Raw genomic sequence first — 14,989 nt, forward strand, 5'->3', positions numbered from 1 at the left:
GCGTGTACAGCGACGCACTGTGCATGCGCGGACCGATTTTCCGCCGGCCGCGTGAGTGCATCTGTTCTTTTTTCCGCGACGAGGAGTGACAGGAATTTCTGTTGCTCCGTTTGTGCCCGGGAAAGAGCTTTCAGCGACGGTGAAGTGTTCTCGCTTCAGGTTTTGCTTCCTTTTTCAAAAAAACAAAACAAAACTTTTTTTCCCTTACTTTTCTTAGTTTACTTTTTTCCACTTTTTAAAGTTTAAAAACAGAAACATGACAGCAGATAAAGGCCATATGACCCATCCAGTCTGCCCATTCTCAGTAACCGCTAACTCTTCCTTTTCCTAAGCGATTCCACATGCTTATCCCATGCCTTTTTAAATTCTGGAACAGTCCTTGACTCCACAACCTCCACCGGGAGGCTGTTTCATGCCTCCACCACCCTTCTGTGAAATAGTACTTCCTTATTCCAGAGCTCTCCTTCACTTGAAAAAGGCTCTCTTCCTGTACATTAATGCCCTTGAGATATTTAAATGTCTCTATCATGTCTCCTCTCTCCCTCCTGTCTTCCAGTGTATACATGTTGAGGTTCATAAGCCTGTCCCTATAATTTTTGCGTTCTTTTGGACTGACTCCATCCTGTTTATATCTTTCCGTAGGTGCGGTCTCCAGAACTGCACGCAGTACTCGAAATGGGGCCTCACTAGAGACTTTTACAATGGCACTATCACCTCCTTCTTACTGCTGGTCATGCCTCTCTTTCTCCGAGGACAAGCAGGCTGCTTGTTCTCACATGTGGGTCGGCGTCCACGAGGGACCAGGAACGGAGCATTTTTCCCAGCAAAAATCCATAAAGCTTTGTGACAGCTTCCGGAGCATGAGGGACTCGCACCGCGCATGCGCGTCCATCTTCCTGCTTCAGCGTGTTCGTTCCCGCCTCAGTTTTTCTTTTTCTGTGGAGGAGAGTGGCTGCATGTCGGTCTCTCTCCCTCAGGCCCAAAGAAAGACTTTGGCGTCTTAGCGCTGTTTATTTGCGCTTTCTTTTTTGTTTTAGTTGCCTCTTTCGTCTTTTCTTTTTCTAGTTAAAAACAACAAAACAAAAAAACCCTTATTCCCCCCTCCTTTTAAGTTTCCTTTTGCTTTTCTCGCGGTTCTCATTTTGTGCCCGCTGTTGGCACAATCGAGCCTTTTGATTTTGCCGCCGCGATTTTTCCGCCCATGTCATCGAAGACTCCCAGCGGCTTCAGAAAGTGTGCTCGGTGCCAGTGGTTGATCTTGGGTACTGACCTGCACTCGTGGTGCATCCAGTGCCTTGGGCCCGACCATCGCCCAGACGCTTGTAAGTTGTGTCTCAGCTTGAAAAAGTGGACACAGACGTCGAGAAGAGCTCTTCGGGATTGTCTTTTCGGAGCTCCGACTGATTCCTCGGCGTCGACATCAGCACTGGGGATGGCTTCGACATCGAGAGCACAGGTAATGGCTGTCCGGACATCACCACTAGCTGGGAGTAGCGAGCCGTCGAGTGGGTCTCCACCTGTCTCGAAGGCTCCTGCTGTGCAGGCCCACTGGGACCGACCACTGTCGGACCCGACCCCGAGGAGGCGTGTGGATTCCACGTCCTCGTCGGTACCAAGGAGTACCGGTGACGTGCTTCGAGCGAAGACGAAGAAGCATCGTCATTGGTTTCCTTCGAGGCACGGTACCGGGAGCTCCGGGGCGTTGAGGGATTCGGCACCCGAGAAGCGTCGATGCCGGGAGGTGTGCTCACCCTCCATACAAGAGGTGTCGGTGCGTCGATCTTCGGACAGCCTGGTACCACCCCCAGGCCTCCACAGATTCTGATGCAGACTTCTGCACCGACCCCACAGCCTTCCTCGACAGTGACTCTAGACGAGCGCATCCGAGCCGTTCTTCCAGGCCTTCTGGAGGGGCTGCTGCGTCAGTCTGCCTCGGTACCGGGGGTGCTTGCGACCTCGGTACCGTTGATGGAAGTGGCTGCTGGCTCTGTGCCTTGTTCTGCGGTCCCCGACGCCAGTACCGCTGGCGGCATCGGCTGCCACCCAGGTCGACTCCCCGTCGACGTCGCTGGAGGGAGCTTCATCGCCGCCGGCATGGGAGTCAACTTCTCGGCATAGCCATCGAGTACGGGGTGCCTCGGCGTCGAGACAGGCCCGGTTTTGGACTGCAGTTAGAGAACTCTTGTCTGATACTGAGGAGGATACCTCGTGGGTTGAAGAGGAAGATCCCAGGTATTTCTCTTCCGAGGAGTCTTGTGGTCTTCCTTCTGATCCTACTCCTTCACCAGATAGAAAGCGTTCTCTCCCTGAGAGCCTTTCTTTCTCTTCATTTGTTCGGGAAATGTCTGTGGCTATTCCCTTCCCTGTGGTATCTGAGGATGAGCCCAGGACTTAGATGCTCGAGGTCCTTGACTATCCTTCGTCACCTAAGGAGTCATCCACTGTCCCTTTGCATAATGTCCTTTAAGGAGACATTGCTTAGGAACTGGGTGAAACTACTAAGTAATCCCACCATTCCCAAAAAAGCTGAATCCCAATATCGGATTCATGGAGGACTTGAGTTGATGAAGTCGCAGTTAACTCACAACTGGTTGAGGATTCCGCTCTCAAGAGAGCCAGGAGTTCTAGAGATTTTGCCTTGGCGACCCCGGGACGAGAATCTAGAACCCTGGACTCTGTGTCCAAGATTCAGTCTTTCCAGCTCTAACCGAGCATCCACATGCGGAACAGTGTGAAGCAACTGGCGGACTTGGTGGACAAGCTCTCTCCGGAGCACGCCAGGCCTTTTCAGGAGGTGGTCAGGCAGCTGAAGGCGTGTCGTAAATTCCTGTCCAGGTGTGCTTACGACTCTTTTGATTTTGCATCCAGATCCGCTGCTCAAGGTATAGTGATGCGCAGACTCTCATGGCTGCGTGCCTCTGACCTGGACAATAGAGTCCAGCAGTGGCTTGTGGATGTTCCTTGCCGGGGGGATATTTTTGGCGAGATGGTCGAGCAGCTCCACCAGCGGGAAACCGCCCTCGACAATCTCTCCCACCGGGCGCCTTCAGCATCTTCCTCATCAGGTAGACGTTTTTTTCAGGGGAAGGAGGAATGCTCCCTATGCTTACAATAAGCTTAGGTACAATCCACCATCTCGATAGCCTTCTTAGGCTCAACCCCAGCGCGCTCGTTCTCGTCAACAGCGTGTGCCTAGACAGGCCCTTGCAGCTCCCCAGCAAAAGCAAGGGGCGGGCTTTTGACTGGCTCCAGTTGAGCATAGCCGCTATAAAAGTGTCTGTGCCGGATGATCTGCTGGCCGGAGGGAGGCTAAAATATTTTCACCAAAGGTGGCCTGTCATAACCTTCGATCGGTGGGTTCTTCAAATAGTCCAGCTAGGATACTCCCTCAATTTGATTTCCACACCTCCAAATTGCCCACCGGGAGCTCAGTCCTTCAGTTTCCAGCACAGGCAGGTGCTTGCAGAGGAACTCTCCGCCCTTCTCAGCGCCAGTGCGGTCGAGCCCGTTCCACCAGGGCAAGAAGGGCTGGGATTCTATTCCAGGAACTTCCTTGTTCAAAAGAAAACAGGGGGGGATGTGTCCCATCCTAGATCTAAGGGCCCTGAACAAATACCTGTTCCGAGAAAAGTTCAGGATGGTTTCCCGGGGCACTCTTCTCCCATGATTCAGAAAAATGATTGGCTATGCTCTCTGGACTTAAAGGATGCTTATACACACATCCCGATACTTCCAGCTCACAGGAAGTATCTTCGATTTTGTCTGGGAACACAGCACTTCCAGTATTGTGTGCTACCCTTTGGTCTCGCATCTGCGCCCAGGGTCTTTACAAAATGCCTGGCGGTAGTTGCAGCGTCGCTACGCAGACTGGGAGTGCATGTGTTCCCTTATCTCGATGATTGGCTGGTGAAGAACACCTTGGAGACAGGAGCTCTACAGTCCATGCAGATGACTATTCAACTGCTACAGCTACTCGGGTTTGTTATAAATTACCCCAAGTCCCATCTTTTCCCTGTTCAAGGACTGGAATTTATTGGGGCTCTGCTGGATTCACAGACTCGCGCCTATCTTCCCAAGGCGAGGGCAGACAATTTTCTGTCCCTAGTTTCCTTGGCCAGAGCGTCTCAGCAGATCACAGCTCGGCAGATGTTGAGACTTCTTAGCCACTTGGCCTCCACAGTCCATGTGTCGCCCATGGCCCGCCTTCACATGAGATCTGCTCAATGGACCCTAGCGTCCCAGTGGCATCAAGCTGCATGGAATCTAGAGGATGCGATCCAGCTGTCCACCGAATTTTACAATTCCCTTTCGTGGGGGACAATTCGATCCAGTTTGACCTTGGGACGTCCCTTCCAAATTCCTCAGCTTCTAAAAGTGCTGACAACGGATGTGTCTCTCCTGGGGTGGGGAGCGCATGTAGATGGGCTCCACACTCAAGGAGCTTGGTCCCTCCAGGAATCAGGTCTTCAGATCAATCTCCTGGAGTTGCGAGCGGTCTGGAACACTCTAAAGGCTTTCAGAGATCGGCTGTCCAATCAGATTATTCAAATTCAGACAGACAATCAGGTTGTCATGTACTACATCAACAAGCAGGGGGGTACCGGTTCTTGCCCCTTGTGTCGAGAAGCCATCCAGATGTGGCTTTGGGCTCGCCGTTTCGCAATGTATCTCCAAGCCACGTATCTGGCAGACAACAGTCTGGACGACAGGTTGAGCAGGATCATGCAACCTCACGAGTGGTTGCTCAACTCGGGCGTGGTTCACAAGATCTTCAAAGCGTGGGGCACCCCCTTGGTAGATCTTTTCGCCACTCAGATCAATCACAAGGTCCCTCAGTTCTGTTCCAGACTTCAGGCCCACGACAGACTAGCGTCGGATGCTTTTCTCCTTTATTGGGGGAACGGCTTTCTGTATGCATATCCTCCCATACCTCTGGTGGGGAAGACTTTGCTGAAACTCAAGCAAGATCGCGGAACCATGATTCTAATTGCACCCTACTGGCCGCTTCAGATTTGGTTCCCTCTTCTTCTGGAGTTGTCCTCCGAGAAACCATGGAGATTGGAGTGTTTTCCAGCCCTCATCATTCAGAACGAGGAGTCGCTTCTACATCCCAACTTCCAGTCTCTGGCTCTCACGGCCTGGATGTTGAGAGCTTAGAATTTGTCTCCCGGGTCTTGCTTGCTCCTAGGAAAGATTCCACTAAGAGATGTTACTCTTTTAAGTGGAGGATATTTTTCATCTGGTGTGCCAGCAAGGCCGTCGATCCTCTTTCTTGTCCTACACAGACCCTGGTTGAGTACCTTCTACACTTGTGTCTGATCTCAAGACCAACTCCGTAAGGGTTCACCTTAGTGCAATTAGTGCTTTTCATCTGCGTATAGAAGGTAAGCCTATCTCTGGACAGCCTTTAGTTGTTTGCTTCATGAGAGGTTTGCTTTTGTCAAAGCCCCCAGTCAAACCTCCACCACTGTCATGGGATCTCAACATTGTTCTCACCCAGCTGATGAAAGCTCCCTTTGAGCCACTGTATTCCTGCATTTGAAGTACTTGACCTGGAAGATCATTTTCTTGGTGGTTTATTTCAGCTCGTAGGGTCAGTGAGGTTCAGGCCCTAGTGGTGGATGCACCGTACACTAAGTTTCATCACAACAGAATAGTCCTCCACACTCGCCCTAAGTTCCTGCCGAAGGTGGTGTTGGAGTTCCATCTGAACCTGTCAATTGTCTTGACAGCATTTTTTTTTCCCCGTCCTCATGCCCACCCTGGCAAAATCAGCTTGCACACCTTGGACTGCAAGAGAGCATTGGCCTTTTACGTGGAGCGGACAAAGCCCTTCAGACAGTCCGCCCACTTGTTTGTTGCTTTTGACCCCAATAGGATGGGAGTCGCCTTTGCAAAATGCACAAAACGCACAATCTCCAATTGGCTAGCAGATTGCATTTCTTTCGCTTATTCCCAATCTGGGCTGACTCTGGAGGGCCATGTCACGGCTCATAATGTCAGATCTATGGCTGCGTTGGTGGCTCACTTTAAAGTCAGCCTCCATTGAAGAGATTTGCAAAGCTGCTACGTGGTCTTCAGTCCACACATACACATCACACTACTGCCTTGAGCAGGATACCTGACACGACGGTTGTTTTGGGCAGTCGGTGCTGTAGAATCTGTTCGGGGTTTATAATCCAACTCCACCCACCTAGTCCCATTTTATTCTGTTCCAGGCTGCACTCTCAGCTAGCTGTATATAGTTTCTGGTTAATTTACGTTTTTGTTCTCGCCGTTGCGAGGCCCAATTGACCAATGTTGTTTGTTTTGGGTGAGACGATGCTAGGGATACCCCAGTTGTGAGAGCAACTCAGCCTGCTTGTCCTCGAAGGTATTCTCTGAGGACAGCAGACTGATTATTCTCACAATCCCGCCCACCTCCCCTTGGAGTTATGTATTCCTTTATGCTTTTGGATTTAACTGAGATATGCGCTTTGGCAAATCTTTTGTGCTTTGCTAATTTTTCATGCCGATTCCCAGGCCTTTGCGGATCGTCGACTCAGTTTTGAGAATAATCAGCCTGCTGTCCTTGTAGAATACCTGCTATAAGTAAGTATCCTCGTTTTCCCTGTCCATCACTTTGCACTTGTCTGTTTTAAACTTCATTGTGATACCGCAAGCAGAGTTTGGGGTGGAACTTCTAAAGGGACTGTGAAACTGAAGTGCAAAAGCTTTTTTTAATGGCTTGGTTTGGACAGATCCAAGCCTGTTCCTTTCACAGGTTGGGGAACTCAGGAGTAGGCATAACTCATATTACAGTTCAGTTTTAGTCATAAAAAGGTACTGACTTCTGCTAGATCACAAAGTCACAGGGTGCACAGGAGTATTAACTTGAAATTGGGTACTAAACAAACGAGGAAAGACTTGGTTCCTGCCAGATCACACAGGTCAAGAATTGCTGAAATGAGAACTTCTCGTTGATGGGCCAGCCTTCTAGTCTTTCACACACAGGTCATGGAAGTGTACTCCTCTGTGCTCTGTGATTTCTTTTTTCTCTACTGGCTGAAACACATCCTCCCTGATGAGAACTCTACGGCCACCTTAAGAGTCCTGGCTCAATGAGGGATGTTCTTAAGGTGGACTGGCAGTTTTCTATACACTCCATTTCATTCATATGCCATTAATGTTCCCAGTCTCCTCGTCTCACAAGATCTTTCCCCAGTTTCTTGCTTTGCTCTTTTTTTTAACAGCATCTAATAATTTGGTGTCATCTGCAAAATAGATAATCTCACTCATTGCTCCCTTTTCCAGGTTAATTATGAATATAGTAAACATCACAGTTCCTAGTACAGTTCTTTGGGCACTATTGACCTTTTTCCATTTAGAAAACTGATCATTTAACCCTCCTCTATTTCTTCACTTTTATCCACTTATCATTCCATGATAATACCCTGCTTGAGATTCTGTAACTTATTTAATTTCATGAGTAGCTTTACATGAAGGATAGAGGCTGACCGAAACTGGGACTTTTGGTTTTGATCAAAACTGAGCCAGCAACCAAAATTTTCTGTTTGGTTTCAGCCAAAGCCATCCCCCTCCCCCCCCAAACCTGTGACCACTCTCAGCGGCCCCTGCCCCCCTCACGGTCACTCTTGCCACAACCCCTCCCCCCACACCTGACAATCACTCTTAGTGCCCCTCTTCTTTCCGCCCACCACCCAAATGCCCTCCCTAGGCCTACCTTTAAACTTCCTGGCGGTCTAGTGGGTCTTCAGGGCAAGAACAATTCCCAGTTGGTCTTGGCACCTGCTGATTTTGCAGCCAAAATAGATGCCAGGACTTGCTGCGGCAACCTTATGAGACTGCTGTGGGAGGTCCTGGTTGCCATTTTTAGTTTGGAAACAGTGTAAGCAGGACTCGCAGGGGCATAGCCAGACACCCAATTTTGGGTGGGCCCTGGGGCCCAAGATGGGTGGGCAGAAGAACTCCTCCTTGTCCCACAAGTGATTTGGTCTCTCCCTCTCTCACCTGAATGCTACATGGTCTCTCAAATATCCCCCTTCCCTTGCCCCTAGATTCAGTATTCTCAGTCTCCAGCAGGTGGAAGGAGGTGAGCCCTTCAGTCAAAAAAAGAGTTTAGTTTCTTCTGTTCCCCTGAGGTTTTTTGTTGCAAGTGACTGCAGTGTACACTTTAGTTGGCACCAGGGGTGTTACACCTGGAATCTGTCCCCGTTGTTCCTTCTTTAGTCACCCAGCCTCTTTCTTTGGCGATTCAGGCTGGGGAGTGTTCAATCTATTTGGTGGGAGAGCATTGTAGCTGTTGGAGAGGCAGCTGCGATTTGTGAAAAAGAAATAGCAGTGCAAACGGACAGAGCAGCTCTTCTTCTGCTGGGATATTTTCGTGTGGGGCTTTCCTCAGGTGGTGCAGTCAGCTGCTGTTCTTTGTTTAAAAAGAAAAAAAAGAATAGTGCGGTGCTATGGCTGAAAAGCTTATGGCTGAAAAGCTTAAGAGGTGTGAGGTCTGTCAGCATTGGGGGGTCTGGGCCTTCAGCGCTTGTAAATTCTGTACCACGGTTGAAGTGTTTGAGTTGGTCAGTCCTGTTCCGGTGGGTCTGCTCGTGGTTCCTTCTCATCCTGCTCCTGTTTTTTCGGCTTGGGCAACTGAGTCAATGCATGCTCCCATTTTGGTGGGAACAGTGACCATTTTACCATCTCCAGCCATTGTAGAGGACCAGGCCCTTTCTACTTTACCTCAGCCGGCTGGTCGTCCAGCTGTGGTGCTTCCAGCTCAAGTAGTAGCTCAGGAGGGAGGTTTCACCCCGGAATTTGTACTGAAAATGTATCAGGCATTTTTGTTGACACGGGCAAGTCCTCCTCCTCTCACTTCTGCAAAGTCAGGGACCAGGCAGATGGTTCCTGCAAAAAGAACTAGAGTCTTGGAACCTAGAGGATGATCAGGATTTGGATATGCCCTGTCTGGAGGAGATGGAGGGGGCTGGATTACCCGCATTTGGAAGATCCCGCTGAGGCAGAGGCGGATTCGTCTTTACCAGGTGAGGATCCATCAGTTGTTCGCATCTTTTACAAAGAGGACCTGCAGGAACTCATATAGTTGATAGCCACCATGTTGTCTTTTGAGGAAGACCAGCCAGCGGTCCCTGAGGGGCATAAGGTGGATATGCTGGTTAAGGGCATTATGCATCCTGGGAAGACTTTTCCTATGCACCAGGATATTTTCGGCTGGCAAGGTCCATTGGTAGGCTGTATCTGGTCCCAGACTCTGACAGATCACAGCTTAAAGTGCCTTTGGTGGATGCCGTGGTGTTGGCGGTCAGTAAGCGCAATACAGTCCCAGTGGATGGCGGTACAACTCTTCAGGACATTCAAGATCGTAAAGTGGAGGCCCTCTTAAAAAGTAGTTTTGATGTCTCTTCTCTGGCAGTGCAGGCGGCTATTTGTAGCTCTTTTATTTATTTATTTATTGGGATTTATTAACCACCTTTATGAAGAGATTCACCCAAGGTGGTGTACAGCAGGTACAGTTTAACATAAAACTTACAATTTTGTTAACAGCATAACAATAGTAAAATAACCAAGAATATACATAAACACAATAAATGATAAACTTGAAAACAGTAAATTGAAACCCAATAATGGAACTACTGTAAAACAGTATAAAAAATGTACACATTTAACAGCACTGAAATTAAAATACCAGAGATATAATACAATATTAGCAATATAGTAATGATACACCTAATAAGCATGCATTAGAACATTCAACTAACATACATATGATGCTAATGATTTTCTACAGTACGGCTTTGTGAGCTCATAATACTGTATCATCCCAAAGAAATAGCATGGCAGTTTCGAAGAGGGTAAGGGGTTCTTGCATTGGTTTTCCTCTTGGATGAGCTACTAAGTCCTGGCTTTCCATTCTCACTCATACCACAGCTCTGCTACAGGCTAGATTTTGGAGTGCGTGACCGATGTGGCTGTGCAGACCACCATGAACAACGGGGTACTACTAGAGTGGTGTGCCACCCCCATATACTACACGATGTGGGCCTGGGAAAGAGGGGATACTAGTGCTGGGCAGAGAATAGAGAAGAAAGGAGGGGATGTTTGGTAAAAGGAGAGAATAAGAGGGACGTTGTTCTGGAGTCACCACTAATAAAGGAGTGGGCATTGTGCCAAAGCTGCTATCGATAAATGAGGTGCCATTCCATTTTTGCAGAAGGCACTAGAGTCAGTGCTAACTCAAGGGCCAATGATCAAAACTCCAGCGCTATTCTGAATAACGCCATAAACATACTGCCGGAACAGTGCAGAAGAACAATGCCCTAATGCTCAAAGCTAATGAGATTCAAATTTGGTGGCTAGAGCTTGTTTCTGGTGGGTCGAGCGAGTCTTGGACAGATCTTCTGATGATTTGGCTTCTATTGACACACAGGTAGCTAAAATTGAGATGGGCTCTGCCTTTTTGGTGGATACTTTGTATGATTTGCTGAGGGCTTCTTTTAAATCTATGGCTCTCAGTGTTGCGGCTTTCTCTTCTCTCTGGTTCAGAGGTTGGTCAGCAGATGCAGCTTCTAAGTCTAAGTTGAGTAAATTTCCCTTTAGAGGTTCCTTTTTGTTTGGGGACGAGTTGGACAAGTTGGTCCATAGTTTGGGTGATACTAAGGTTCCTCATCTTCCTGAAGACCGCCCTAGACTTCTCCCGCGAGCTTCTGCTCTTGACTGGGGGCGAGAGCGAGATTTTTGCCGATTTTGATAGGGCAGAGGCGTCCAGACGCAGAGGTCTTGTTTTTTTTTTTTTGTTTTTTTTCAGAGGACCCAGTCCTTTCAAGGCTCCCGTTGAGGGGGTAGAGACTCCAGCTCTACTTTCCATTCCCCAGCCTGTCCAGCCCAGTGAAGGTATCAGGGCCTTTCCTCTGGTTCCGGTGGGAGCTCGTTTAGCTCGGTTTTATCAGAGGTGGGCCCAGATTACCACGGATCAGTGGGTCTTAGAGGTTTTTCCAGACGGGTACACCTTACAGTTCATTCGGCCTCTCTCCGGCACCTTTCTGGAGTCTCCCTGCTGCTCCCATGTCAAGGCGGGTGCAGTCTGGGACACTCTATTAAGACTTCAACTTCAGGCTATTTGTCCGGTTCCTCTGTAAGAGCTCAGACAAGGCCGTTATTCCACTTACTTTGTGGTTCCCAAGAAGGAAGGCTCCTTTCGACCATTTCTAGACCTCAAGGTGGTCAATCTCTCTCTGTCTCCAGTTTTTGGGTGGAAACCTTTCACTCCATTGCAGTCAGACCAGGAGAGGTTTTGATGGCTCTGCATTTGACGGAGGCCTATCTGCATATTCCGATTTGGCCAGGACATCAGCTCTTCTTCCGTTTTGCAGTTCTGGGTCAGCACTTTCAGTTTCGAGCCGTATAAAACTTTTTTTTTTTTCCCCCCCTTGAAAACTGGTCTTGAAAACTGCTGAGCAGCATACAGCATTGGGGAACTGTTGTGCTGCAAACAGACGAGGCAGGCAATCACTCCTCCAGTTGCTATGAGAAGTTCCTGCTGCTAGCCAATCACAGCGAGTTTAGCTGACACCAGCGAAGCTAAACACACTGTGATTGGCTGCTGGAACACAAGGAGGCGGAACAAGCAGGAGAGCTCCAGGGGGGGGATGGGATTTGTAGCAGAGCCGTGCAAAACTTTTTTTTTTTTTTTAACTGCTGTGTTTGAGGGGCAGCAAACTTGTTTCATTAGGGGGAGAGAACAGTGGTGATTAAACAGAAATGCTTGCTACACACACAGATGGAAGGCACTCTTTACCAGGCATTTTTATCCCTCTGGGCTCCAAACACTTCCCAGAAGAGGTCCGAGTCCAACTTGTACTGTTCATGAGAAGTACGTGGAATGGAGTGACAACTTACAGCATCAGCTCTGCGTCGAGGTGCATCAAGACAGATGAGTCTCTGAAGTTGGAGGAAGCTCCCCTGATGATGTTGACACATGCTTCGGTCGGGTTTGTGTAGCATAAGATGGTTAACACCGAGCTGGCTTGCGATATCTAATCTTTTACTGTCTCCAATGCATCGGCAGTCTGAGCCGGCTGGCTATACAGACTGCAAACACAGTAGCCTGAAAGCTCTTCCTTGAGCATAGCCCGGATTTCCTTGTGAAGAGCAGGAATTGTTACCAGCTCAGAGGGTGTTGTGGACACAATCTGAGTTATAGCCTGTGCAGAGGTGTAGAGATCTCAAAGGCTTTGAAGGCTCTTGACACTTTTGGTGGAGGAACAGGAGGAACATCGTCAGTGTTCTCTGATGGGGTGGCTGTGACTTTACACTGCATATTTGCCACAATTTATTCATCAGTCAAATGCTTGTAAGTGGAGCACTCATTATCAATTGAAACCCAGTTCAGGATATCATTATGCATATGTTCAAATTTTTTTAGTGCCTCTTCAGCTAACTGCATGTCCTCTGCAGAAAAAAAAATCCTCTTGGGCATCCTCCTCCTCCTCTTTCCTCCTCAATTGTCGTTGAAGGAAATATGGATCCATACCTCTTCAACCAGCATCGCTCAATGCAAATTGCTGAGATTGCTACCTCAGTGAAAAGGCCTGAGATACTAAAGCTAACGTCCTTCAGGTTGAGTGATGCCCGCGCTGCATCAACTGTGGCTGTATCTGCCACCATCCTCTTAATCAATTCACGTTGGTAGTTTGTTTTAAAGTAATGTCCTGGTCCAGGGGTTGCATCTCTGATGTATTCTTTGGTAGGAAAGCCACTTTGAAGGGTATTTTTCTTTTGTTTTAAGTTTATGTAGATGAGCTCTAACAGCTGGAACAAAGGATTTATGAAACCAGTCTGTGCAGATTGAAGAGTTTATTCAAGCATGCCTTCTGTTTGTGTATTCAAAGGGCAAATATTTCATATGGGTTTCAAGCAGGGAAGGGGGTGGGCTCCATCCCAACGTAGCTAGACATTGGCTGGAGAGGAAATATAAGAAAAAAAGGGAACCAAGACAATGATATAGGCGGATTCGTATTATTGTGGAGTGCATTGTAACAGGGTTCCGTTGTACTCTCTTCAAGCTCATGTGCTTCTAATCTCTTTTCCCTCGTGTTCTAGTTTAAAAAGCTGCTTCAAATCTTTTTTTTAGTTGTTGGTGCCAATAGCTTGGTAGTAAAGTTAAAATATTGGTAGGATAAACCTTTACAGATTCTAATTGTAATTAGTGTTTTTCTTTTTAATTCTTGAAACATTTATCTACATTGCATTTAAATTCTTACTCATTTACTGTTCATGCATGCTTATTGCATTATTGGCCAATGTTCTTTCACGTATTGACAATTCTTTTATATACACTTGATAACTTTTATGTACTTAAAGCCAACATTCTGACATGATCTGCAGTTGTATCATAGTAAAATAAAAGCAGCTTGATAGCCTCATTTTGGGGCTGAATGATTTAGCTTCTGTCACAGGTATTCTACTCGCATGCTCTTCTAAATAAATTAAGAAAAATAGAAATCCTGCCAGTGAGAGTGGTTATATATTAAAACAACTAACCTTAGAGCACTATTCATGACTTTTCTCATTGCTTTCTAATGAAAAAGTAACTCTTATGCATTTACTAAACCATAATAATTTTATAATTCTGAGCATTAGTCATTAATTTTGTTTGTTTGTAGTACTGCTGAAGCTGTTCTGCAAGAAATGGACAACATAAACATCAGGCGCAGTGGAAAATCAAGAGAAGTGGAACGGCTGAGGATGTGGACAGATACAGAATTTGTAGGTGTCTGGTTTTATAATTTCAACAGAACTTGATCATTATTTTTTGAGGAATTTATCTCAGACTTTTTTTTTTCCTACACTAATGGTTTATTTCTCTTACCTTTGTAACAACTAATTTGCATACAGCACGGGTTTATTTTGTTGACAAGTAGAATTAAGTCAGACACTTGAGGGTTGCTGTTATATAATGATACCAGAATGGAACAGCTCTCCCATAACTAAGAACTAGCGTGTATGTCTGAGCATGCATGGTCCTTCCTATGCACAGCAGTCCCTTCAGTTTTCTTACGTTTTTTTTTCCTGCTATCCCAGACAGATGTAAAAACAAAACTTTTCTGAGAAAATTATTTGAAGACAACTCTTGATCTACTTTTGCAGTTTTCATTATTATTTTTTTGTATGTGTTTGTTACTTTAAAAAAATGTGGTGGAAAAATGTGCAGAATATGGGTCATGAAATTATTTTCATCTCCTGTGTGTGTGTAGCTGTGTTGTCTCTGTGTGTATCTGTGATTTGGAGGAAATAGGGGAGGAGGTGGCTTTAATGCTTCAGTACCTAGTTGGTTTGGAAAGAATAATAAAATTAAACCAAGTTTCATAAATCATTAGATGTCAGAGTACAGATTTCAAAGTCCCATGGCTAAGGCTGGGTTAATACTATATTGGGCCCCATACATAGACCCCCTCCATGTTTCCTTTTTTTTCACATCCCACACCGAGTCTTGTTTACATTTTCCCTACTTACCCACCCCACTGGGATCATCATTCATTTCTCACACCATCCCTTTCCCCCTCTCTGGTAACTTAGGGAAAACTGTAGGGCATAATTTTGGATGTGGCAGAAGCAGCAGGTCATAAATGAGGATGGGGCCTGTGCAATCAGGTAGTTCAGATGTAGTGGCCTATTGGTTAGAGTAGGGGGCTGAGAACCAGGAAGTTGGGAAAGTCATTTTCATTGTCTATTGCCTTTGGGTGCAAACCAGAGATGCCAAAAATGAACTGCTCCAGAGTGAGATTTACAGGTGATAAATCTGAAGAAAAAGCCCCAACAAGCTCAGACAGCAATAGTCAACAACGGTTCAAGTATCATCATTGGCTTAAAAAAAACCTCCTTATCAAAATAGCTTCATTAGTGCCATGCAAGCCATATTCTGCTTTTTATGTATTTTGCATTAATTTTTAGACTTCAGTTTTAATAGAAAATGGAGCAT

The 14,989-nt window shown here is 46.9% G+C and overlaps 1 protein-coding gene across 1 annotated transcript in view; it reads left to right on the top strand.

Moving 5' to 3' along the window:
- Positions 1-14,989, top strand: part of ATAD2B (ATPase family AAA domain containing 2B) — a 714,191-nt gene that overhangs the window by 132,401 nt on the left and 566,801 nt on the right. The window contains 1 exon segment of the mRNA XM_030198808.1: positions 13,674-13,776. Coding sequence (XP_030054668.1) covers positions 13,674-13,776 — 103 coding nt within the window.

The sequence above is a fragment of the Microcaecilia unicolor genome, chromosome 3 (genome assembly GCF_901765095.1).
Source record: "Microcaecilia unicolor chromosome 3, aMicUni1.1, whole genome shotgun sequence".
Lineage (NCBI taxonomy): Eukaryota > Metazoa > Chordata > Amphibia > Gymnophiona > Siphonopidae > Microcaecilia > Microcaecilia unicolor.